Source organism: Euleptes europaea, chromosome 8, assembly GCF_029931775.1.
Source record: "Euleptes europaea isolate rEulEur1 chromosome 8, rEulEur1.hap1, whole genome shotgun sequence".
Lineage (NCBI taxonomy): Eukaryota > Metazoa > Chordata > Lepidosauria > Squamata > Sphaerodactylidae > Euleptes > Euleptes europaea.
Window position 1 is genome coordinate 35,258,979 of NC_079319.1, and position 27,980 is coordinate 35,286,958.

The following is a 27,980-nucleotide window of genomic DNA, read 5'->3' on the forward strand; positions in this document are numbered from 1 at the left end:
GAGAGAAAAAGCCAGCAAAGATGATGAAAAACCCGTCTCCAAATGGAACAGTATTTGTCTCTTTAATAGCAGGTCTAAATTATCTATCCTGAGTTTTCAGTATCCAGTGTCACGATGTTTTAATACAGTGCTTGTGCCACCAAAAGTAGTATTGATCGATATCACAATGTCTTTTGTTTTGGAAGAGATTGCTGAGAAATAACCGTAACTTGGTTTGAAGGCATCTTGTATTCCTGGCCGGAGCCTTGTGGAGGGGAAGGTAGTGGAGTTTCAGGTGTCGCTGGGAGAGAGAAAAATGAAGAAATTATCAATTGCATTATAGTATGAACAGCAGGCATGGCAGATCCTGTGTTCACATCACGCTTACAGATATACTTGTCATTTTTGCCCCTCTGGTTGGAATGATTATAGCTCTGACCCCTGCATTCTCTTTACAATTAACTGCTTCGTTAACAGAATGTACCAGTTTTGCTCACAAGGTGCACTTCCAAGAAAACATTGCAGCCACCCATTTTTTCCAACTCAGCCAACGGGGGAAAAAATATCATTGCCTACTCCCAGCTCAGCACTAGAGAAGTCTCGGCCTCTGCTGCTTATTTGTAGAAATGTTAAAGATGCTCAAACATTTTGAGGCAACAGTACATGTTTTGTCTTGCCCTCATACACAGCTGAAAGCCAAATCCAATCCTGACTCTCTAATCTCTATTTACATCTATCAGACATGCTGCTCAAACCCGAAGACTTTCCCCTCCACAACCCACCCCTGAGCCAGCGTGGCGTAGCAGTTAAAAGCGGCAGACTCTAATCTGGAGAACCGGGTTTGTTTCCCCACTCCTCCACATGAAGCCTGCAGGCCGACCTTGGGCTAGTCACAGTTCTCTCAGAATTCTCTCAGTCCTGCCTACCTCACAAGGTGCCTGTTGTGGGGAGCGGAAGGGAAGGTGATTGTAAACTGCTTTGAGACTCCTTAAGATAGAGAAAAGCAGGGTATAAAAACCAACTCTTTTTTTCTGCTGCTCCAGAGATCAATGGCCTGTGTTAGGAATGGCCCTTCATTCTTAGACACCCCACGTAGTGTTCTAGTAGCCTGTTCCTACTGTGGGCCTAACTGGTCAGAGACTAGGCCTGCTTACCAACTAACTGCATTGCAAGGACAGAATGAAGCAAGCACACACACACAAAAGCCTCTCCAACCACAGCCCATTTGAGGAGATCCAAGGTTCCTCTGAGCTTTCCAAATGTTGACAGGCAACAACAACTCTAATCCTTCAGAAAAAAATGTTTGGGTTGAATACCAAATTCTGTGCATGTAGAGAATCATAGACCACCAGGGTCATCTAGTCCAACTCCTTGCACAATACAGGAAATTCAGAACTACCTCCCCCACATACACCACCAGTGACCCCTACTCCATGCCCAGAAGATGGCCAAGATGCCCCTTCCTCTCATCATCTGCTTAAGGTCATAGAATCAGCACTGCTGACAGATGGCCATCTAGCCTCTGCTTAAAAACCTCCAGGGAAGAAGTTAAATACTTGGGAATCTGGATCTCAGCGAAGAACAAAGAATTGTTAATTAACAACTACTTTAAACTATGGGGTAAAATAAAAACTGATATGATCATTTGGTCAAATAAAAAGTTGTCACTACTGGGACGTATTTCAATAATTCAAATGCATGTGCTACCAAGGATGCTCTTCTTATTCCAAAACTTGCCTATAATATCACATGTTAAATACTTTGATATTTGGAGGAAGGACATTTTAAACTTCATCTGGCAAGGGAAAAAACCTAGGATTGCTTATAAATATTTGGTGGACCTTAAAGTCAGAGGAGGTTTAGCATTACCAAATTTTCAACTTTACGCTGAAGCGGTAGCCTTAACATGGCTAAAAGACTGGATAACCTTATCAAATACACGTTTACTGGAGCTTGAAGGCTTCAATAATATTAGTGGATGGCATGGCTATTTATGGTATGATAAAATTAAGATACAAGCATCATTTAGGAATCATATAATCAGGTCCTCTTTATTGCGTATTTGGATGAAATATAAACATATTTTGGAACCAGCAACACCGATGTGTATTTCACCGCAAGAAATGTTAACGCTACGTCCACTTAGACCGGACAAATTTATAATTTACCAGGAATTAATTAAATGGGAGGGGAAAAAATGTTCATTAAAGGAATTTCAATTTTTTAAAGAGGATCTACAATGGTTGCAATACTGTCAGATTAAATCAGTTTTTGTACAAGATATGAAAAATGGATTTTCTAAAGAAAAGTCCCCTTTCCACAAGATGTTATTAGATAATAATTTGAAACTGATCTCGAAAATGTATAATCTACTTTTAACAATATATTGTGAGCAGGAGATGATTAAACCAACTATGATCGACTGGGCTCAAAACATGGGACATGATATTGCTTTAAATAAATGGGAAAGACTATGGTCAAAAGATTTGAAAGGAATAAATGCGCAATCAATTCGAGAAAACATTTATAAAATGATGTATAGATGGCATTTAACACCTAAGAAGATTGCAAAGATATATAAAGTGACATCCCCTAAATGTTGGAAATGTAATAAGGAAATTGGTTCCTTTTATCATATGTGGTGGACTTGTGATAAAGCTAAAGATTTTTGGGATATGATCTACAATGAATTGAGATTAATAGTACAAAAAAATATACCCAAAACACCAGAATGATGCTATTAAGTATGATACCTGATGATTTGCTAATACAAAGAACTTTTTTGATCTATGCTACAACAGCTGCGAGACTGCTTTATGCAGCAAAATGGAAAGGGGCAGAAATTCCCGAGAAAAAAGACTGGATTGGGAAAATGTTTGAATTGGTGGAAATGGCAAAACTTACAGCCATTTTAAATGAAAAAGACAATGTTCGATTTTTAGGGGAATGGGAGGATTGGATGAAATATTGTGAATATGAATTAAAACTGGAGAAAATGGAAGAATACTTATTAATCTGATCTAGAGGACACAATTAATATTAAGAGTTATAATCATTTATATTAATAGAAGATGTTTTATGAAAGTTAGATGAATTTATGATAGTTAAGATCAGACCAATTACGATGGGATGAATACTTTATTAAGAGGCGGAGAGAGGCGATGGGGAAGTCATAAATTTTCCTTTAATTGTTTTTTTTTGTTTGTTATGAATTTAAGAAACTATAACAACATAGAGTTAGAATTTTGAATTTCATATTGCCTTTATTGTTGTTTACTATCATGGAAAATTTGTATTATAAAAACCAATAAAATTATTATTAAAAAAAAAAAACCCTCCAGGGAAGGAGCACTTACCACCTCCCGAGGAAGCCTGTTCCACTGAGGAACCGCTCTAACTGTTAGAAAATTCTTCCTAATGTCTAGATGGAAACTCTTTTGATTTTATTTCAACCTGCTGGTTCTGGTCCGACCTTCTGGGGCAACAGAACAACTCGGCACCATCATTCATGGCCTTGATATGTTAAAAATCAACCTGGTCTACCTAGGCTGCAATCCTAAACATGCTTACTTGGGAGAAAGCCCCTCTGAACACAGTGAGTAGGCACACTTGTGCAGCATCTTGGATAATTTAACATTACACACAAACGTTATGATTAAAACAATGAATTTGTTACAACTTACATATCTGTTCCATATGTACGGGAGCAGACACTGAACTTATAAGCAGAGTTTGTCCAGTGAGTGGATCTTGGGCTAGATGAGGATGAACTGGATGAAGATTTGTAGCATCGTTGGATGTGCCTGTAAGGATGCATCAGTTCAAATAAGCTCTGGCTACTGCAACAATTGCATTTTTCTAACTAAAGTTGCGGAAGCTCTTCTCAGTGACTTAACTGTGCTGCTTGCTGGTGCAGCAAGGATACAAACGGAAGGATTGCTACCCAGTGGGTTTGGGTCCAGACTAACTTTTCCAACAGTGGAATGGAACATTCCTGCCTTCCCACTCCCACTGCAGCTTACTGGTCTCCTCAAAACGTTGCTCCTGGTCGAAAAGGGCAGGAATTGGTGCATCTTTCCCATTAAGACGGGATTCCTTTTGATTTCTGGGTTGAACAGGCTATGGGGAATTTTCATCATACAAAAAGTGCATCTCCTAAAGTTAGCACAAGGATCAGAACTATTTATGCTAAATTACATTCTTTCACTTTGTTCTTGGAAATTGGTTCTCAGCAGGTACAACTGGCATCTAACTATGGACCTACATGATTTCATTAAATGATTGTTTTAGTTGAAAATACGTACCACAGATTTTTTTCCTACATTGTTTGGACTGTTTCAAGTCTTACAATTTAATGAAAAAATGATATGTTTTAATAAAATAAAGTTTTTAAAGCCAAAAATTCTAACAAAGATCTTGATTGGCAATTAAAGAAATTGTCCTTTGGATATTTATTAGGCAAATGCAGTATTTTGTTTTCATTGCTTATTTTCAATTGCTTTCAGATTTTGTGACACATTTGCAAAATATTCAATTTGCTATTGTAAGGAAGGTACAGAATCTCATCTATGAAAAATTAGGCCAAGTCAGTTAAGAAAACAGAACACTACAGTCTGATCAGCAAACTGGGAAAGGAGGATACTGTGACTGACACAGACTTCATAGTATGAAATGGGATTAAATTCAAGTAGTCTGGATGTACTGGTTTGCTGAGATTGATACTATTGGTTAATCATGAACACAGTGGTCCCTGTGCTTTTTCACTGCATTATATTAATCACTGATGATTAACAACAGTTATATACATAACATCTTTTGCACATTGGTAACAGAAAAAGTGAATACAACAGCCTGGGAAATTCTGTGAAATATTTTAATACTGAGCAATGCTGCCCAGCTTTCAGGGGAAAGGAGTCTTGACTCTGAGGATCAGGACCTAAAGAACTTTCTCCCAGTCGTACTACTGCACTTCCAACTGGAACCAAAGGTTCCAAATTCATCACTTATGATGCATTTGAAACTTTTAAAAACTGAATCAGACCAGTGGTCCACTAGGTCACTACTATCTACTCCAATTGGCAGGAGAGGTCCAATATCACAGGCCAGTGGAGGAAGAAAGTAAGCATTTCTCAGTTGACAAACAAGTGATTTCTTTCTCCCCCATCTCAACTCATTCAAACGGAGTAAATCCAAGAAAGTTTCTTAAAACTTATTGACACACCTACCTCCTAGTAACATTTCCTGAAGCAAACTGTCAATTTTAACCATTCCAAACAGCTTCACAAACTGTATTTGCTCAATCATTTGCCAGGTGATGCTCTGGAGAGTAGGCAGAAGTAGCAGCAGCTCCCCGAACCGTCCCCTGGAGTCATACTGGCGGTCATTGATGTAATCCTCCAAACTGATCTGGACTTGAAATCTCATGTTCCTGATCTTCACTGGGTTGCTCAGTCCTTTTGCATCTTGAAACAGAGGAAATGTTATGTAAGAATATAGAAGAAGAAGAGTTGGTTTTTTATATGCCGACTTTCTCTGCCACTTAAGGGAGAATCAAACCGGCTTACAATCACCTTGCCTTCCCCTCCCTCACAACAGGTAGGTGAGGCTGAGAGAGAATGACTTGCCCAAGGTCACCCAGCTGGCTTCGTGTGTAGGAGTGGGGAAACAAATCCAGTTCACCAGATTAGCATCCGCCACTCACGTGGAGGAGTGGGGAATCAAACCCGGTTCTCCAGATCAGACTCCACCGCTCCAAACCACCGTTCTTAACCACGCTGGCTCTATATTTTGCATCTCTAATATATTGGGGGGGGGACAAAATTAGTTGGGTGCGCCTTCAAAAATGACACCGAGAAACAATTTTTCTATGCAGCTATCCATGAGAGGCTTTGGGAAGGATGAGGCCTACCATCTAAAGAGATAGATGACAGGGATGAGATCTGTGTTACAGCTCTGCCTGTGCCCTAAAGGACATGGTTGGGTAGACTGGCCCTTTAATTTACCACCATCTTGTTGAGCTTCAGGCAGCCAGGAGAAAGCCAACCAATTCACAGTGCTGCTGGCAATACCACAGCCAGCAGTGGTGCAGGAGGAGATGACAAGGGAACCCATGCTCGTCATAATCATCAAGCCTGATCACATCCAGGCCATGAAGACTCTATGGTACTCTGAGCACCGCAGGAGCCCCTTCTCTTGGATTGCTCCTGAAGGAATTTTAATGCCCAATATGCTCCTACCCAATGTTCCTGTGAATCTGCATTTGGATAGTCTCAGAAGACAAACTGGGCTGGCTCCCATGAAGCCTGAGTGCTAAATCAGATTGTTTCCAGCTTTCCTATTTGCCCAATACCCCCATGTGACCCACAAAAGCTGGCGCTGGGGTTTGGGGAGCTGTATGGGCAAACTGCCACAGGGAATGGAAGGCCAGAGTGAGAAGGAAGCTATCGGGCAAAATCGTTCCACCTTCCTTGCCAGCTGATAGAGAGTGCAGCCGAACAACCTTTCCATTCATAAAAGGGGAAGGAAGGTTGATTTCACCACATTCCCTGGCCTTACCCAACTCCCTGAATCACACCATCTATGTTGCATCTCTTGACATAGACATTTGTCTAGGTTGCTCCCTCTGACATCTCCTTTTTAGAGGTCTTACTAGGCTGCTGGAGGAAGGGGAAGATGTGGAATATTCTGCCTTAAGCCCTTCTATTGTACATATGTGGCTGGTGAGAAAACCCTGTAAGACCCAGGCAGCAGCTGGGTGCCTCGGCCAGCCCAATCAGAGGAAACAACAGTCAGGCTGGAAGTGGCATGCCACTGCTCCCAGGTGGGCAGAAACCAGCTGACCAGCCAGGAAGCATAAAGGCTGGCAGCCAGGAAGCAGGGAGGGGGGAGGCTTCTAGAGCAGTGGGAACAAGCATGGCTGAAGAGGCGGAGGAGGTGGAGGTGGTGGGATACAGCGATGCCGTAGGACGACACGGTGGTGGATGGCATTGCTGGAGCAAAGCTGAAGGCCAGGTAGGATCCCCAGGAGGCGAGTTGGCCACTGGAAGACTGAAGCTGCCTGAGGCAGAGAGTCAGGCCCACGAGAACTGGGGGCTAAGGCAATCCTTATGAGGACTAGGGGGTGGGGGAGCACAGCTTGAGAAGGTGCAGAAAAGAGGAACCAAAATGATCAGGGGACTACAGCAACTGTCCTATGAGGAGTGGTTAAAAAGCTTAGGGCTGTTTAGCTTGGAAAGAAGGCAGTTAAGGTGAGACATGATAGAGGTCTATAAAATTATGCATGGTATAATTTGTTTTCTCCCTCTCTCATAATACTAGAATGCGGGGTCATCTCCTGAAACTGGAAGGCAAGAGATTCAAAACAGATAAATGGAAGTATTTCTTCATTCAATGCATAAATTGTGGAACTTTCTGCCCCAGGATGTGGTGATGACTGCCAACTTGGAAGGCTTTAAGAGGGGAGTGGACATGTTCATGGAGGAGAGGGCTATTCATGGCTACTAGTAAAAATGGAGGCAAGTCATCATGCATACCTATTGTCTCCAGGATCAGAGGAGCATGCCTATTATATTAGGTGCTTTGGAACACAAGCAGGACATTGCTGCTTCAGTTGTCTTGTTTGTGGGCTTCCTGGAGGCACCTGGTTGGCCACTGTGAGAACAGACTGCTGGACTTGATGGGCCTTGGTCGGACCCAGCATGACCTTTCTTATGTTCACTAAACTAAGGAACTCCGCTCCAGGGACAAGAGCAGCGCAGGAGGGGTGGACTTGGGGAGGCACTGGCAGTAGAAACGCTCAGGCACCTTTACTAAGGGAGGGAACGGAGGTCTAGGAGAGTTACTGTAAACAGCTGTGAGATTAGGTTTGCTATGCACTACTGTAACTGAGTGGCCGATGAAGAACCTGAGAGGGTTACCCTGCATGGCCCGTCAAGGACCCCATTCTGAGGCCATGTCAGGAGCGACAAAAAAGTATCCAATCCAGTAGCGTGTGTAAGACAGCATAACCACCAAGCCTTCTTTTTGACAAAATACCTACAAATTATGGTATTGCTAAATTTCCTGAAAAGTTAAATTCTTCCCATGGCTGTCAGGGTCAAAGCAGTATAAAGACTTAGAAGGACTCCCTGATTGGATGATACATTACAATTCGGGGGGGGGGGGTGAAACACACCTGGATCAAAGAAGACTATGGCTTTTAGGCAGGCGTATTCATTGTCATCAATCTGAATTTCTTGAAATGGTCGTATTATCTCATCCAGAATCCGGTTTGCTACTCGGCTGATCTCCATTTCAGAACTGTTGCGATGGATGACAAAATTGTTGCCTTCAGAAATAAAATGCAATCAGTATTATTAACAATATCAGTAGCCCCCAAATTCAGCAGACTTTACGGCGCATTTCTGCAGAGGAATATGTTCTGAATATACACCAACGTTTCTTGCCAAGTACAATGTGCCAATGCACAATTGCCCTCCTGTATCAGCATATCATTGCAAACAGCATTATTTCAGTTCATAAATTTATGCAGGGCTGAACCCCTCATTTTCATGAAAACAAATATATCGAGGATATATTATAATAAACTGGGTATACTGTGCACAGCTATGCACGGAATTCAAATAGAGTGGATTACAGAAGACAAGAAAATCTAAGATCGACTCCCCCCCTTCCCCCCGGTTTGTACACAGTATCGTAACTTGAGATGCACATTCTTCTCCCTCCCAGTCTTGAAAGGTAAGACCTCTGCATTTCTGAGCATATGCCAGAAACATACTTTACCCGATCCACGGAGGAGGAGATTCCAGTCCCTGGCCTACTGTACAACTTCATTGCCATGATAAAAATTCAGGGCACTATACCCACATTCTCTTCCCCATCTCACATACAGAGACCAGACTTCATGCCTTTGGTATGTACGTACCTGCTTCTCTGCTGCACCCAGAGACTAACACAATGCTGTCTTGTGATTAATTAGAAGACGGCCAGAGCATCATGCATTTTCTAAGGCAGAATCAAATATCCTTACCTAAAAGAATAAGGTCCTTGTAAACCATAGAGCGCTTTGCTGCTCCCAGCAACAGGTGTTCTCCGGCATGTGCTCTCAGCAGAGCAACCTTCAAAAAGAGTGGGCATATAATGAACAGAGGTGAAATCGAAAAGATGCAAGTGGATGCAGATAAATCATCTACACCAGCTCTTGCTACTATTTCAAGCTACAACTCAATTAGTAAGTTATCATTTTGAAAGCAGGGCTCTCTACTTTCGAGAAACAATGGGGACTTATTCTTTTGCTACAGGTTCACTCTGTTTTCCCTGTGTGTGTGTGTTTTTGTGTGTGCACACATACTAATTTGTGATTGTATGTGTGTGTCACTTGAAGTCCTCATGAAAAGGAGCATTCTTTCCCCGAGTTCTGCTTTTTGCATATGGTAATAACTGTTCTGACCTCAATGGCTCCGGTCTCCCTCCAGCCCTTTAAAAATGAAGGAGGAAGCAGGTGCTGGCATTTCCCTTATGGAAGACCTTGACTGTGCCTCAGGGAAATGAGATTCTTCTTAAATCTAGTTTTCTTTTTTCTCTTTCTTTTGTAGTTCCTCTTGGCTTTCAATCCTCCACAGATGTTTTCCTTTTCTGGCTTACTGACTCTGTTGAGCGATATTCGGGAACTTGATCCTGCTCTGCCTTGTATTGGCCCCAATCCCAAGTTTCTCTCCCTACCTTCAAATGGCCAGTCCAGCCACATGGATCCATGCCACAGTGACCTCAAGGCTAGATTATTGTAATGCACTCTACATGGGTCTGCCCTTGAAACTGACATGGAAACTCCAGTTGGTTCAGAATACTACAGCTCAGTTACTATCATTCCACGAGCTTCCTATCATTTTCCAGGTTCAATCCAAGGGACTGGTGATCACATACAAAGCCCTCCTTGGCCTTTTACCTTCATATCTGCAGGACTGCCACCTCTCCTGCTATGTTGTGCCATGACAGCTTCCCTCATCTGTACAAAGCCTTCTGCGGGTGTCACGCTTTACATGAGCAAGATCGACAGCTGCCTGAACATGTGCATTCACTGTCGTGGCCCCCACCTTGTGGAATGGCCTGCCTAAGGATGTCAGGAAGTCTCTAAGACTCCTGCTAGTCCATGAACTGAGCAAAATTGCTCATTGGGTCATTTTTATAAAGGGAATAGAGCTGTAGCATAATGGATTGATTCAGCAGGGCGCTTTTATAAAGATAACTTTACTGTAGTCTGTTCCGTTTATTGTCTGTATTATCACATTCTTAGAATCTTTTTTCTACTTTCATTATTCTATTTTTGTATTGTTTACCATGTCCAATTTTATTTGCATTACCCCTAGTGTTTGTAATCCTAGTCCTATTGGATATCTCATGCTATTTGACTGCATTGTTTTACACTGTAGTCTGCCTTTAGTCTCAGTAAGAAAGATGGGCTATAAATAAACAATATTAGAAATGTTTGCAATACATTATACACAGAGAAATAGTACTATATGTACTGTATACATTATATATGGAAACATACAGCAGTGGTACACAGTACAAATTCACAGACATCAAAAAAGTAGAAAACCCTAACTATTGATAAAAATATAGATGATCACTTTAAAATGAAATATGAAGCACTGGCTCATCTCTAGATAGTTCCCCCACGGCCTCAATGTGTTGGTCTTGGTTTTGGTTTAACAGTATAGACTTTTTTTAAAGGCAAACTACAATAAAGTGTCACACAGCAGAGGTTATGCAACCCCCATACTAACATAATTAAAACTTCCCAATGCATTAGGTCATACCTGATCATCCAGTCGTAATTCGCAGAAAGCTGGAATATATTTTGCCCACTCCACAAGAACCAAGAGTTGTTGCTTCATTGATTCACAGACATCACTAATACTGGCGATTTTCTTAGCATGGATATCATCACCAGCACTGGGGCTTGAAACAGGGATCTGTTCATCACGGAGGAAAAACAAGATTAAGACCTTCAATTATTACAACTGGGTATGTGCAGTTTAAAAGAAATGTATTAATTTAGTATCCAGATGGGCACTGGCTCCATTATCCTGAATTTGGGGGTGGGGGTGGATTCCTTACTAGTTCAGGATTCTATTTTGTTGTGTTCGTTTTTTTATTCCAGAATTTGGGACCCATTTTTTTCACACATACCCTTTTCCCTCCTCAGAGGCAGCAGGAACAGGGAAGGATGTGGGGGTGGGGAAGAATCCGGAGGCAAGGTTTTGCCATAGAAAACTGTGTCTCCTGGATTAACCCCATTCATTTATTTATTTAAAAACACAGACATGCACAGTAAACTAAGGCAACTTACAAGCATCTTGAACAACACAAAAATATCAAGACAACAGAAGTGATAAAGATGAAAACAAATCAAATCCACAAAGTAAACACCAAATGCAAAGTACAACAAGCAGATGTCAGTTGCCACAAGCTCTCTGGAGTATATGACTCTCTTTGCTTGTAATGGAAAAAAACAACACAGAACAATAACTTCCCTGTGGACGCTGCCCACCTCCCCATCTCTGAATGCTCTTTGACAATAATAGCAGCAGCCGCCAAGCCTAAAGTTATAAAATCAGCTATAGAATCACCACAGAGCACAGACGCATTTAGGCAATCATAGAGACTTTCCTTATCCCAACAATCAGTTGTCTAGCTGGACAATAAGGCAAGGGACTATAGAAAGAGAAGGATTGGGGCATCCAAATGTAAGGGGTCAATGAATACCAGAAAAGGGAAACAGGAATGGTCAGACAAGGTCTGGAAAGGATATTGCAAAGTGGAGAAATCTAAAACTTTAAGGAGCCTTATGAAACATCTGACAGGGGTAACGGCCTTTTCCAAATCAACAGTTAAGTATTAAAGGGCATAAGGCATTACTGCGAAAGCCGCTGAAAAAGAATAGTTCTCCTGAACAAAAATTCTTTTCTTATTTCAGTAGTGCAAATTGAAAAGGGTAGTTTCATTTATAAATAATCAACACAGAAAGTATTCAAAAGGTCAAGTTAGCCCATTAGGCCTTTATGCTGTACCTGACGAGAAAGCACTTCAGCCTGGGACAACGTGTTAATAGAAGGACTGTTACTGCTGTCGGATGTGCTCCGTCTTGTACTTATCCTGTCCCGTTCATTTTGCACAGCTGGAAAAGAAGAACTTTGTAATTAATTTGCAGTTAAATTAGGCTTTCAAAAGAGTTACTAAGCAGTTGTATGGACAGTAGATTGTGAGCATCACAGCTGAATGATGTACATTTAGACAGTTGAAAGCCACTTTGCTAGAGTAAGATGGGGGGCCTGAGTTCAAATCCCCACTCAGCCATGAAGCTCACTGGGTGACTTCTGGCTCATAGCCAGATAAAATAGAGGAGAATAAAATAGAGGAGGGACCAACCATGAACACTGCCTTGAACTCCTTGGAGGAAGAAGAAGAAGAGTTGGTTTTTATATGCCGACTTTCTCTACCACTTAAGGAAGAATCAAACCGGCTTACAATCACCTTCCCTTCCCCTTCCCACAACAGACACCCTGTGAGGTAGGTAGGGTTGAGAGAGTGTGACGAACCCAAGGTCACCCAGCTGGCTTCATGCGGAAGAGTGGGGAAACAAATGCAGTTCACCAGATTAGCCTCTGCCGCTCATGTGGAGGAGTGGGGAATCAAACCTGGTTCTCTAGATCAGAGAAGGGAGGGATAAATATGGGCTCATTCAGAGAAAGTAAACTTATAAGAATAAATGTCCCTAGAATAAATTCCAGTGAGAGTAAATACTACTGGGACTACTTCCCATGCTATACTTGGTGTGAAAAGAGCATCTCTGGGGTGAGTTTTTAATCACCCTTTGCTGTAATGCCAGATTCACTCATCACAGAAGGTATCATGGCCACACAGTCAGTCTCCACCCCTCTGTGTTCCTGACAGCTTATGGGGGAATCATACAGACTTATAACATGTGAAAATTTCAACATGTTAACAGGTGAGTGCACTATCTGCCATGGAGATGAAAAAGAAGAAGAGTTGGTTTTTATATGCAGACTTTCTCTACCTTTTAAGGAGAATCAAACCGGCTTACAATCTCCCTCCCTTCCTCTCCCCACAACAGACATCTTGTGAGGTAGTTGGGGCTGAGAGAGCTCGAAGAGAACTTTGACTAGCGCAAGGTCACCCAGCAGGCTTGAAGTGTAGGAGTGGGAAAACCAACCCGGTTCTCCAGATTAGAGTCCACCGCTCATGTGGAGGAGTGGGGATTCAAACTCGGATCTCCAGATTAGAGTCCACCGCTCCTAACCACTACACCACGCTGGCCCTATGATGTTTTGGGTGAAATCGACTTACTTAAATATATATATATATTATTTGGGAGGAGGAGGAGGTTTGGCACCTCTTGGCACGTAGTGCATGTTCAGGTGAGGATTAACAAGGCTAGCAGAAGCAGGGGCCAAGTTGGGAGCCAGGGTGGACCTGCCCATAAAAGGCAGCCATTGGTAGGCTTCCTTGCGCAGACCGCCCTTGAACAGGTTGGCATATTTTAATAAGCAGTGATCAGCAATTTGAATAAATAAACTAGTTGAACCCATAGAGTGGTCTTGTGTCCTCATTTGGGGGATGCCAGGCAATGTCTATGAAACAGAATCTATGCTTTCACGGCTCACTCTGGCTGATAAGTGATGCCGTTCCTGCACTACAATGGGTATCACTTCTGTATTTCCACAATAGCTTGGATCCTTTGTGCTCACAGAGGCAAGTCTCCTCTGCTGTTCCTTTCCCCAAGCACCCCCCCATGACTCCCCAAAAGGTGAGGGGTTCCTCACGGACAAAATGCACCACAGCACAGGGGGCTGCAGTAAGGAGGAAGAATCTGACACAGGGAATAGTTTTTGCTCCATTTCCTCTCCTTACTGTAGCCATAGCATAGTGAATTGTCTCTATGAGGGTCTTCAGATCCAAGGCATCTTCTTTTTCATGATCATAGGTGCCTGCTGGGGGAAAAGGAAAGCAAAGAAGATCCACCCTGGACTTGTCATTCTAAGGGTCCAACCTAATAGGTTTGGTTTTTTAGAAAGCTGACGGAGCTGTGGAAAGGTGATTGCTACTTGTGGCAACTACATCCCCTTGAAATTGTTTCCAAAATGCGCCTCATCAACCATGACGACAGCACAAAAACTGCATAATGCACATATACCATCAGGTGTGAGATCTCTCTCAAATCACTTTGCACTTTCCATAGGGGAGGGGCTGTGGATCAGTGGTAGAGCATCTGCTTGGCATGCAGAAGGTCCCAGGTTCAATCCCCGGCATCTCCAATTAAAGGGAACTAGGCAGGTAGGTAATGTGAAAGAACCCTGCCTGAGACCCTGGAGAGCTGCTGCTGGTCTGAGGAGACAATACTGATTTCGATGGGCCAAGGGTCTGATTCAGTATAAGGCAGCTCCATGTGTTCATGTGTGTTCATGTGTTCACTCTCCTAAAAAGCAACTGCTGCCTGATAACTTTTAAGATAACTTTAAGAATGTAGAGCTGACATTTCTTAGATCGATATTAGCAGGTAGAGGATAGAAGAGAAATAGCAGAGCAACAGAATGGCAGAGTGGAACGCAAGAGCAATAAGGTGTGTGTTTTAATACAAAAATGAAAGAGATAAATAAAGGTATCTATCAGACTTCCTGAACTGTTTTATGTCCAAGGTCACATGAAGGAGAGAAAGCCCAGTTCTGATCAACATATTTCTATACTCCACACTGAACCTTATAACCTTTTATAAAAGCAGCTGTTGTATTTCCAATGATCCGTTTGTTATTTTTAAGGAAGCAATCTGCATTGGAGAAGTTGAGAGGTAGCTCCAATGCTTCAGTAAAAACGTGTTCTGTGTACTGTATAGTGTTCTGCAGTTTATATGAAGAATGAACACACTTTATAGTGAAGGCGCACTAGATTCTTAGCCAAGGACATTCACTGATGGGCCTTTTATTAAGGTCATAATAAGAAATGTCGTACAGTGATAAACACTAAGTGATAAATGGTCATGAAGACGTGAATCAAGAATGATGCTCCAGTCTCTTTAACTGGAGCAATGCCATCTATTCATTCCTTAACCTAGCAGCTAAACAACACAGTGTAGTTATGCTTTAAATATAAAATTATACCAGAGGGGTAAGCGCCTAACTGCTTTGATCGTCTAGCATAAATGGTGTGGCTGCATTTACAGATGCATAACAATCCTTTTTTTATTTAATGTGACAAATTTCCTTAAAAATAAATGTGCTGCCTGCATAAAATTCATGTTAAAAGTTTACTGAACTTCTAGTCAGTTTCAATAGTTTTTAAGATGTGAAGAGACTATGCTGAAAATATGATTAAACGGCATTCTTTAGCTTGGAGTTGATAGAACAGGAAACATGAAGAATATGAGACCAGAATAGAGGTACGTCGGTCTGACATGGCATCCATAGGAAGCTCATCCTCCCCACCACCACCAAAAAACTATTATAAATTGCTTCCAGCTATGACCGTATCTTAGCTTATGCTAGACGGACAGTTAAAAGAGTAGGAGGATCCACAAGAAGATATCGATGTTCCAATTGACTTGTGTGTGTGTTAAGTGCCGTCAAGTCACTTCTGACTCATGGTGACCCTATGAATGAAAGTCCTCCAAAATGTCCTGTCTTTGACAGCCTTGCTCAGATCTTGCAAATTGAAGGCTGTGGCTTCCTTTATTGAGTCAATCCACCTCTTGTTGGGTCTTCCTCTTTTCCTGCTGCCCTCAACTTTTCCTAGCATGACTGTCTTTTCCAATGACTCTTGTCGTCTCATGACGTGACCAAAATACGATAGCCTCAGTTTAGTCATTTTAGCTTCTAGGGTCAGTTCAGGCTTGATTTGATCTATAACCCACTGATTTGTTTTTTTGGCAGTCCACGGAATACGTAACACTCTCCTCCAACACCACATTTCAAACACCAATCGACTTACTTAAACTAATTATAGCATCTTTTTTTTTCTTCTGTACTAGAGAATCTCCTGTTCTTGGTGGCAAATTAACATATAGGCTGGGAATGTGACAAGTATGATGGATCCAGAAAGACTCTGATGAACTTTAAGTCCATGACAGCTGATGGATAAAAATGTACCTTCAAACAAAATGTTGTATAACTAAGAACGCTCTGTTTGCCATACAAAGCAAAGGCATATTTGAGGAAGTACACATGAAGCAGTTCCTCACTCATTCATTCCCACACACAGAGAGCAAATAGAAGTAGATGTAATTGAGTATCGATAGCCCTGAGTTCAGTTGACAATGTTTCTATTTAGAGTCCTTCAAAAGCAAATCAACCTTGAGAATCGTCTTCCGTAGTCTATTACTAGGCTGGGCGTTACTACCTCATTTATCTGTGACAATCAGGCACCAGGAAAGATTTCAAATGGAATCCTGGGAACATGGGATAAGTTTTTGTTTTTAAGATACCTTAATTTATGCAAAAATGGCTAGATCAAACATATAACAGGGACTCTATGTTTCCCTTTTATACAAAGAACAGTTGATTTCCTTATGATCAGCCTTCCTTTAACTATATCACAAATAGTAAGCTTTTTTTGGAGTATTTTGTGTTATTTAGTGGCAACTACTGAGTGCCAAACCAAACCGTATCAGCTACTGAGAGCCAAACCTGCACATGATCTACCCTGGATATGCTTCAATGTGATACAGTCCATAGAATAGTTTTATTTACACAAAAACAAAGTGGTTACACCAATTACTCTTTGCATCCCACAAAAATCCAATGACAACTTATTAATATTCCCATTTTACAGAAAAAAACACACATGTGAGATTAACTCATGCAAGGGTACCTGGACATTTCATACCTATGCAGGTATGGATCTATGAGCTTGGATCTCATTTATTTATTTTATTTTAATTTTATTAATCTTATATCCTGCCCTCCCCAGCAAAGCCAGGCTCAGGACAGCTCACACATCATACCAGACAAATTCCATAAATTCCAATAAAATCATTTAAAAACAGCACTTATAAAAGAACAGCCCCATAAACATAATCAATAAAACATCCACAATAAATATGAGATGGCGCTCCACAATGGCATAAAAGCTACAGCAGGGCCTGTGGGCAGTCAGGACCCCCCACTCAGTTCTTCATGAATCCAGAGGAAAGTTAAAAGGGGGGAGAATAGGGAGGCCAGCATTGATGGAAAAACCGTAGCCGGTCTCAACCACAGGCCTGGTGGAATAGCTCTGTCTTGCAGGCCTTGCGGAACTCCCTAAGGTCCAGCAGGGCCCTGTTCTCATTAGAGAGACTATTCCACTAGATAGGAGCCAGGGCAGAGAAAGCTGGACACTCTTTGGGCCAGAGATCACCAGAAGATGACTAGCAGATGATGAACGTAATGTTCTCTGGGAGGCATACCAGGAGAGGCAGTCCTGCCTCCTATTGGGTCTTCATTGCCTTGAAATTACTCATTTTTACTCAACTTATTTAAAATAACAAAAGGGCACACAATAATACAAGCAGAAGACACCATTTCTCCAATCGTAGCATTAATCACACAAAAATTACATAGCGTGCCAACTTATTATTAGAGACATATTTCTACTGTTGCAAAAAAGTCGCTTTTCTTCATAGGCACCAGAGATATATATGCATTAGTTATTTGCTTATAGATTTTATTTCGTGCTAATTGATATAAAGTGTTTTTCTCTGAATGGGAGGTTTAAAAAAAAAGTTACCTTCCTTCTTCATCCCAGCACGGAAACACTTTTTTAAACGACAGTATCTGCATTGATTTCTCTTGTCCTTATCAACAATACATTGCCGGCTAAATCTGTCGGACAAAATAGAGGGTAAATATATTAGAGCGCAAAAATACAGAGGGATCCTTATTAGCACGACTGAAACAATTAATGGGCACTGTCAAAACAATGTCTTCAGCTATCACCCTTCGCTGGTATTTTTTTCTTTAATCAGCCTTGAAACATTTTTCTTTGCCATTCTTCTAAAAGGAATAATTCCTTGTGATGGGCAAGTAAAATCCCATTAGGTTATTCATCATTTTGCAAAAGCAGAGCATATAAATTGTGCTCCTGATTTAATGAATGTTTAGGATGAGTCTTTTATAGCTTCATCCTATCCTGCCAGATCAGAAATTTAAAAAAAAACACACACACACATAAAAAGAGACCTGTTGGATCCGAGTAAAGGCCTGACTGTTTTACAACATCTTATTTCCTACATTCAACCAAATGCTATTAGAATACAAGAATCCTCTCCAAGGGCCAAACTACAAGGAGTGGTTCCTTTCCGTGGCCGCTGACACCATTTTACAAGTGTTGGTAGTTCTCTCAACATTGCTGCAGGGCCTCGATCCAGATCAGGTGAGCAGTAGCCCCAGGGGCTCTTGTTCCTCCTGTGCCTTTTTGAGTGCCAAAACAGGGCTGTTTCTGCACCTGAAAAGGCATGGGGGGGGGGGAGCTCCTGGAGTCACCGAGCCATACACCCAATCCGGATGAGGGCCTTGTGGCAATTTTTAAAGAACCACAAATGCTTCTAAAATAGCGTTGGTGGCCACGGGATGGACCCGCAGCTGCCGTCACTTGTAGTTTGGCCCCTAGTGGTCGCCTTCTGTGTCTGCCATTCAGAGGTACACTGCCTTTGCTTACAGAGATTCCATCTTGCCTTGATTGGCCTGTTGCCTGTAAACCTGTCCAATCCTCTTTAAAGCATCCTCAGCAATCATTATATTTATCTCCCTTCCTTCTTCCATTATGGAACTCAAGTTGGAATCCACGGGGATGTCAAAAAATATTCCATCCAAACACCGACCAGAGCCAGATCAGCCTAGCATCAGCAAGGTTAGCATACCATGTGCTCTCCAACCAGTGCTTTTCTTGTAAAAATAAATAAATAAAGGTGCCAGGACATATATAAGGTTATGCCAATTTCCACCAATCCCCTCCACCCTCTGCAAATCTCCACAAGGCTGTTTCTGAGGGTCCCCCCTCTCTTTCTCTGGCTGAGTGGGGTGGGCCAGCACACGAGGATCAGAACAGCCCTGAAAAAAGGTACCATTACTCAGTACCAGCGAGTACCATCACACACAAAAAAGCTCTGTTTCCAACTTTGTAGCAGTCAATTTATTTACTACACACAGATCCTGACCTAACAATCCTCGGGCTTTCCAATCTAGAAAAACAATAAAAATCATTATAACAGTGCAAAATTAGATATGCCTAAATTTAAAACAGCAGTTTTCCAAACAGATAAGTACTTGTTATTTATGTGACAGGTGAAGAAGTACTTGCCCTTGTGTGCCACACCATTCATATTTATAAACTCTCATAATTTCTCCATGATTCTGGGGTAAGGACAAAAATTAGGCCCTTCTGTGAGGAAAATTTCTTTACCCCAAGGAACAGATGCATCAGGGAATGCGTTCGGATCCTGTACCAGGTTTGTCACACTGGGGTCTTCAACCTAAGGATCTAGCCAAACGTGACTCAATAGGAACCCAGATATGGTTGTTTAAAAAGAAAATGAAGTCTTTAAGTTAAGGTATTTTGGACAAATAGGTAGAATGTTTAGATAACAAGCGTGTAAAAGGAATGGCAGGCAAAGGTATTATAGGACTTCAGGGTTTCTTAGAGATGCTTTGCAGAAACAGTTGCCAATAATCCATTGCCAGTAATCCAAATGCAAATCATATACAGATTTATGTCAGTGCAATAAAATGATCATAAAGGCTTGTCCTGAGTATATTTATTAAATATTGTGGGATCTTGTGTGTGCCACTTCCTAATAAAGAACTCACATCAACCTGTATTTAGGCTGTTGGAATTTATGGATTATTAATCAACTTGTCAATTATCAATAAATAATGGAACCTACCCATTCTCTCCGGTCATCCTCACCGGCCATCTGAGGCTAGATGGGTGGCCTCTTGAGAAAGAGCTTTCTTGGTTGTGGCACCAAAACTTTCGAACTCCCTCCCCAGATTCATCTGTCTTCCACCAGAGTCTTCTTTTATTTTGTTTGGCATGTTCCCCAATAACTGTTATTAGCCTTCCTCCCTGATTCTGGTATTGTTTGTGTTTTTATTGAATTATTTTCTAATTTTAAATGTTTTTTTCCAATTGTTCAAACATTTTAATGTTTTCATGTGCACCACCAAATAAATCAATATAAATAAATAAATGTTAAGTTCCTCGGGAGGTGGTAAGCTCTCCTTCCCTGGAGGTTTTTAAAAAGAGGGTAGATGGCCATTTGTCAGCAATGCAGATTCTATGTCCTTAAGCAGATGACGAGAGGGAGAGCATCTTGGCCATCTTCTGAGCATGGAGTGTGTGGGGGGGAGGTAGTTGTGAATGTCCTGTATTGTGTAGGGGGTTGGACTAGATGACCCTGGTAGCCCCTTCCAACTCTATGATTCTATGATTCTAAATTGTATATTTTCAGCTATTCACATGGCCTTTCTTATACCGGCTCTTTGTTGATGTCTTGCTCTGCAATTTGACATAGCTCAGGTCTTCAACTGAAGATATTTGTTGACCCCTTTGCCACACAGTAGCCCTGTACTAACGACAGCTGCCAATCTGGCTCATAAAGAGTAAGAAACAATAACATAAATATTCCAAATAAGGAAGGAAACAGTTCTGGGTGTGGCCACTCAGGAAAGGTCCTTTCTCAGCTCACCAAGGTGAAATTGTCACTTAAGATTTTGTGCTGCAGCAACCTGAGCTGCTGCCGTTAGCAGATTGATCAGATTGGACTATTAAATTGCTTTAGATTAAAAATCTCCCACGGCCATAGTGCCTGAGCGCACAGTGATGCACGCTACAGTTGCAGTGATTTCAATATTAACAGATACTGAGATAAATTTGGGGCAGAAAGTCTCAAGATAACAAAAGATCTTGAAAGCGAGACCCGAGTCAAGTGATAGTAATAGCAGGAGAGAGTACCTTTTAACCTCGGCAGCAGTCCTAGGCAACCTTCTTGAAAAATGAGAAAGAGATAAAAGAAAGTGCCAGAGGGCACCTTGTAGCAACAGATCGAGTAATACTTTGGAAGGAAAAAAATAACAGAGATATGGGGACGAAGAATAAAAAACGGGACAGTAAGGCAACGAGGAGCCTCAAAGTGGATGTTGGTAGCAGTGCAACAGCCAAAGATCAAAATCTACATTTGCTGTCATTTGCAAAAGAAATCACTTGGCCCAAGATTATAAATGACTACTGGAAAGAGCAGCTCAATGTTTAATGCACCAACTACCATTCAGTAAGGAAGCTTTGCTGCATTATACAGTAGAATGTTGAACAGATAAAGGTATATGAGACATGAGCAAAGGGACCATTTCCTTCACGATGGAAGTTCCTGGGTGGGATTTTCTGCATCCCGTGTCTAAATATTAAACTTCAGGTGATACAAAATATCTGTAATCTCTTGTGGGTGAGTGTGTACGTGTGCGTGTGTGTGTCAAAAATATATAATTAGCACTAGCACACCTAGGAGGCTGCTATGAGGTGCTTTGATCAAGAGAAGTAGCAGGAAGAGCATTTAACAGTTTCTTCCTGTGCTTCTTCCATAGTTTAGGTAGCCTCTTACAGGACCAAAGTACACATTACATTTTTTAACAAGTCAGAGAATCCAGACCTACCTTGCTTTCCCCACAGAAGCTGCAGGGAACTTCTTTTTAAAGCACTGCAAGGGGGGGGGTGCTGATTCAGCTCAGCCTCATGATGTGGGGAGAGGAGGGACTTCTACCTCCACCCCACATGCCATTTTCCTAGACCGAACTTACCCCAGGAGGAACTTAGCCAAATACAAGCGAAGTTCTAGGGGTAATGGACAAATCAAAAAGCTAGCCAGTCACTGGATCTGGGCAGCATATACCTGAGGGTTCTGGAGGACCTTCCAATGCAAAACTGTTCATTTCTTAAAACAAATCTGTATGCTGTCATTGAAATTGGCTCGTCTGCTGGAGGATTGGAAGGTAATGCAAATAATGCCAATTTTAATAAGGGAATCTGAGGAGAGTCCAAAAGTTACAAGTCAGTTAACCTAATTTCTCTTCTGAGAAAATGGTGGGAGCTCTAATTAAAAATAGAATTATTATTGAGCAGATAAAGGAACAAGCTCTGTTGACGAAGAATCAGCATGGCTTCTGTAAAGGGCAGTCTTTCCCCTCCCCATCCATTTTGGAATTCTTTCAGTACATTCCTGAAGGGGGGGTAAATGCTCTTAGGAGCCGGTGTGACCCCTATGCCTTCATCCGTGCCACTTGTGCTGTGCAAACTGGCACGGACGCCAGAGTAGTGCCACTTATGCCAGCCCCTGTGGACCACGGCAGTCATGTGGGGCTTGGGCGCTGGCGGGATCTCCCGGCAGTGTTCTCCCGGCGCACGCCCCCATGCCGGCATCCCAGGAGGTGTTCCTGGGGTGTTCTGGGGATGGAGTTGCTGTTAGGCAGCTTCCAGACCCCTTTCGCCCTGGGAACGCCTACCGGGATGGCGACGGTCCTGCGCCACCTTAGTTTGTGGGGCAGTCCCGCTTTCCCCGTGGGGTAAAAAAAGGCTTTTTTCCTTGTCTTATTTTGGAAAAAAGACTTTTTTCCCCTCCGCGGCAGCTGGGAAGCTTCTGAGGAGGCTTCTCAGCTGTGCCGTCCTAGCTGCCGCGATTCACCCCCCACTTTCAGGAATGCACTGAAAGAGAGGATTAACAGACATGTAGACAACGTGGTCATCCAATTGCCTTTATACACTAATGCAAAGTCCCTTTTCACCAGTAGTTTCCTGGAACACTGAAAGCTGCTTTCTTTCCCAAGGAAGAGGGTTATAAAATGCACCAAGAGGTCAGCAAGGCCAAAGATGCTTTTCCGCAAAGAGATAACCATTTGCCTTGCCTGCCAGGAGCTTTGAGAGGGGAGAGACCCACACTCTCCTCCCCTCCCACAATTCCATATTGCCCCCCCCCCCAAGAACCTAATAACTAAACATTATATTTAATAAACCTGACGTGCCTCATACCTGCAGGTATAAACGTGATTCTTGCGTATGCTGCGTCGGAAGAACCCCTTGCACCCATCACAACTGGAAGCGCCATAATGCTTGCCTGTCGCTCTGTCTCCACATATTGCACAAAGGCCACCAACTCCATTGTCTGCAGTGTTCATATTGAGAGCTTCTGTTGAACAACTATCTGATGAAGAAGAAGAAGACGAAGAAGAGTTGGTTTTTATATGCCGACTTTCTTTACCATTTAAGGGAGAATCAAACCAGCTAACAATCGCCTTCCCTTCCCCTCCCCACAACAGACACCCTGTAAGGTAGGTGAGGCTGAGAGAGCCCGAAGAGCTATGACTAGCCCAAAGTCACCCAGCTGGCTTCGTGTGTAGGAGTGGGGAAACAAATCCAGTTTGCCAGATTAGCCTCCGCCCCTCATGTGGAGGAGTGGAGAATCGAACCCGGTTCTCCAGATCAGAGTCCACCGCTCTTAACCACTACACCAGGCTGAGTAAGAACAAGGTGCATAATTATGAGTAAAGCCTGGTTGGGGGCTAAACTACAGTGTCTCAAAGGTTTTATGAGCCTTCTCTTTTAATTAGCACTTACCATTAAAGACTGCAGGAACACAGCATGCCTAATTACCCCCAATTGTTATTCTAATGAGCGCTTTCAAACCTAGCCTGCCCAGTTGTCAGAATTTATGATGCTCATAACAATGAATGCTTTTAAAACAAAAAACAAAAAAATGAAACTCAAGTCTGGGAACAGGAGTTCCAGCACTGACATAATACTCCAGTTTGTCTTTTCAGTGAGTTGCTGAACTGTTCCTTTAAAATATTTATATCCTGCCTTTCCAAAGTTCCCAAAATGGCTTCCAAGATATAAACATTAAAAAATTAAAAACAGAAACACATGAACCCAAATACATCAAGTTAAAATGACAACTGAGATGTTCATTAGTAATTTCCCCTAAAGGCACGTCAAAATATTTCTGCTTTGCACCTTTTATGGAAGGGGGGGGTAGGAGCTTTCTGTGCTATTGAAAACAAGCATACACCCACTGGCCGTAGCCAGTGGACCTCCTGAATAGAGAAGACTGTTAGAAGTGAGATGCCTCAGGACCTTAGTTGGCATATGGGAACATATGAGGAAAAGTAGTCTGTTAAAAATGCAGGTCCCAGGCCATGAAAGGCTTTAAAGGTAACAACCAGTATCTCAACTCGTGCCTGGAAACAAACGGGTAACCAAAGAAGTTGACAAAGTATACGTGTTATATGATCATACCTCTTTGTATTATACTATGTATTATGCTTCCCATCCCCCCTCATCTTCCCCTCCCTTCCTTTCTTCCTCCCTTGGTCCAAGACTGCGGTCATAGACCTAATAATAAATTATTATATATGATCATACCGGCACAAACCTGTTAGTCATCCAGTAGGAACAGTCTTTACTAGCTAAAGTTTCCGAACACTTTTCAGGGGAAGCCCTATGTACAATGCCCCATTCACTCCAGTGATTTTAGAAGGCCATAACTCTACTTAGGATTGCACTGTAAATATCTTTACTTTAAAACTGATTAAATCAGCAATCGTCCTTGCATGTGTCTTCTCTGTTGTGGTTCCCACCTTATGGAATGGCCTGCTGGAGTTGGTCGGAAGGGCTCCCACTTTCCTGGGTTTCCACAAACTATGTAAAACTGAATTATTCAAGAGAGCTTTTTTGCACATGTAAAAGGGTTGCACTGCATAAAACGTTTACAAATTTACTCGGACAAATGATTACAGACTGTGGTCCTACTGTAAGTATTATGTAATTTTCGCACTGCTTAATGAATCATGGCCTTATGCTATGCTTCAGTTCTTTTCGGTTTCTGTTTTCAGTTATTTCTGATTTCTAGTTGGTTCTAGACTTCTACAACCCTAATGCATTCTTTATTGAATGTCCCATTTTGTTGACTGTACTGACTTACTATGTGTAATCCAACTTGTGAGAAAGGCAGACTAAAAATAAATGACATAAATAAATGAAATAAATAATGGAGACATACTGTCATAAGTCAACCTGCACCAGGAAGCTGGTCAAATACCTAGGTATTCATTCTCAAAATGCCTTGACAGCAGCTGGCGAACGCTGTTCAATAAAGAAGCTATAAATCGGGAGCTTCACTCAACACATCTTCACACTAGCAAGGATCTACCTGCAAAAAAGGGTCTGCCATGGACATCTGAATTAGAGTTCCTCAAGCAGCTGATCGGCTGTGCCTCAACTGACAGAACATACCATCTGTTTGGTGGATGTTTGCATGCATAATTCAGCAAAAGAGATACATGCAACAGTTGGGTCTGGGCCCTTGAATCTGGAAGGGGGGCTACTGTATGCCACAAATTGATAACATCTGGTTGGCAGATTTGTGAAATGAATATATAAAAAAGGAAGAGAATCATTATGTAAATATCAATATGTTCCAATCGCAGAATTAAGTTTTTCTAGTTGCTGAATTTTGGTTACACAACTAAAACCTTCATCATAGAACACACTGCATAGTATCTAAAACCAACAGCCACAAAAACCAAATGGTGATTTCAATATGTTGACATGATTTATGCTGGATTTCTTTTTAACAGCTGGAATTTTATGCCATTTTTGTCATCATGAAGAAGTATATAGAAGTCACGGAGACAGGAGGGAAAGACCAGGTCTGGAAATTGTATGTACCATCTTTCTATAAGTGGGGAAGTATCATTACTTACTAAGCATTTCTGAGATTTCTTCAACTACCATGAAGGCTAAAGAGACGTTTCCCCCCCATATCCTGCTTTTTTAAGGACAACAATTTACACTTATTGGTATGCTTGCGTCCTGCAGATTGCTAAACTACTCGGCTAAAGTTCATTGTTGTTACACTGTGAACAGAAAGATGGCATTTAATGAAGGAAATAGTGTTTTGACATACGATGGATTCACGTATAAATAAGTAAAGCTGCAATCCTAAAAACACTTTCCTGGCGTAGGCACCACTAAATAAAATGGGACTTCTGAGTAGAGTGACATTTAAATTTTATTTACTATATTTATAATCTGCCTTTCTCGCCAAGACTCAAGGCAGATTACAGAGTATAAACAATGCAATCAAACAACATAAGATAACCAATGAACAATGCAATAGGAACAGGATTACAGAATTAGAGAACAATGGAAACAACAAACTATCTAAGGCAAAGTATACTATAAACAATACAGAAAGGGAATTACAAGGTGAAGACAGTGCAGTTAAAACAGGCGACGCCTGCAATGATAACTGCAATGGGCTACAGTCCTGTTCCATCATAAAAGTGTCCTTAAGGGACTGATCTCTAAATATATGATTTTACCATTCATTTTGAATGAATGCAGCTGGACTGAAAGTCCTAGCTCTGAGACATTCAAAAGAGGTTTTGCTTTTTCATCTGATCTTCCAAATGGGGTAAAACCCAGAGAACTGCACAGAGTTCTGCTTACTGGGAAGAGTTTCCCTGTCTCCCCTCCTTGCTGCAGCCACCGTGCTCCCCAAAAAGCACTTCTGAGGGAGCCTTCATGGATGATATGTTTGTGGGGAGCTTCAACAGAGGGAAATCCATGGGAATCACGAAATCTAATGCATGAGTGGGAGACGAATGAGTGAATGCAAGCCATTGACATTAATGGCTGTAAGCTTTGCAATATTCCATCTCACTTTTAATGCACACACAATTGGTATATATACAGAAAGTTTATAAACTATCAGCCCATGATCTCATTCAGAATAAATTAGTATTGCTTTCTGCTTTCAGCACTACTTCTTTTATGATCTGCTCTTTGGCCTCTCCTAAACTCACTGGAACAGCAGTTACCAAAAAAGCCAAATTAAATGCACACTTTAAATGAAAACATCTGAATGTTTCAAATAAAGCAACATACACAAACAAGTTCTCAGTCGGGGGCGAAGAGATTTGCTCTTATTAAATGCTTTTGTCCCCCTGACCTTGATCATCAGCAATCAATATCAACAAATCAAACATACATTTTATATGTAGTAGCATGGTTGCAGAACAACCCTTGATGGTTTAAAAAAATCCTAGAAAATATGCCCAAATACCACTGAATTTTTAGGGATTTTTGATGTCAGATATGAAGAACAAATTTTTTTTTCTCTGCAGAGAAAATAACCCCTGAAGTTCCAACCATTCCCTGTGAAGCATTTGTTCTGTTTGTTGCCTTCCTCCTTCTCAAACAAAGCAATCTGTTATAACTTGCTTCATATCTGAGTCACTAGACTAGATTGCATTGGGACAATACTCTTTGCAAAACAATTCCAACACAACTGAAGTTAAAATATTACTCTAATCAAATACCAAGAGATCTTCTCAGCTAAACATTAGCTTGTAGAGCTGTTACGATTAACTCATCCCATTTTGTATGTCAATATTCTGGACATATTGCTGTATATTCAGCATATCGACTGCAAATTTCAAGATAATTTTATGTGTTGTCTGGGTATTTGTATCATAACTGTCCTTTTAAAATAGCTATTGAATACAAAAAGACACCTTTGCTCCAAATCTGTCAATGTCAACTCAGTCTTTGAACTGGAGAAACTTTTTCTACTTCTGTCCGGAAGTTATTGTGTAGAATTAGAATTTTATTTTAGGTAATGCTGTAATGCCAGCTGTCACCTTTAATTATTATAGAGACATGTTTACCCTTCAAAACAAACCTTAGCTGTGCTCTCAATAGTGAAACATGAGCTAATTTGTTCACTTCTTTTGCAATCTTGCCCTTTCAAATTTAGTTTTTCACCAGCTGAAAAAAAATCCACACTCACCACTGCCATTATACAAGACCTGCATTGTTTCAAACTCCAAACTTGTGTAACTTGGGTCTAAGACTTCACTATAATTTGCCATCTCCATGTCCAGGACTGATGCAGAGATCCTCATCAT

At 41.6% G+C, this 27,980-nt stretch overlaps 1 protein-coding gene across 1 annotated transcript; it reads right to left on the bottom strand.

The window, feature by feature from the left end:
- On the bottom strand, positions 1-27,980 carry HNF4G (hepatocyte nuclear factor 4 gamma). The gene is made up of 10 exons (XM_056854263.1): positions 27,863-27,980; positions 23,044-23,215; positions 17,755-17,849; positions 12,051-12,157; positions 10,797-10,952; positions 9,008-9,095; positions 8,153-8,305; positions 5,205-5,441; positions 3,663-3,782; positions 1-280 (listed from the first exon to the last, which is right to left on the bottom strand). The coding sequence occupies exons 1-10, from the start codon at positions 27,978-27,980 to the stop codon at positions 162-164; spliced, it is 1,365 nt and encodes a 454-aa protein (XP_056710241.1). The 3' UTR covers positions 1-161.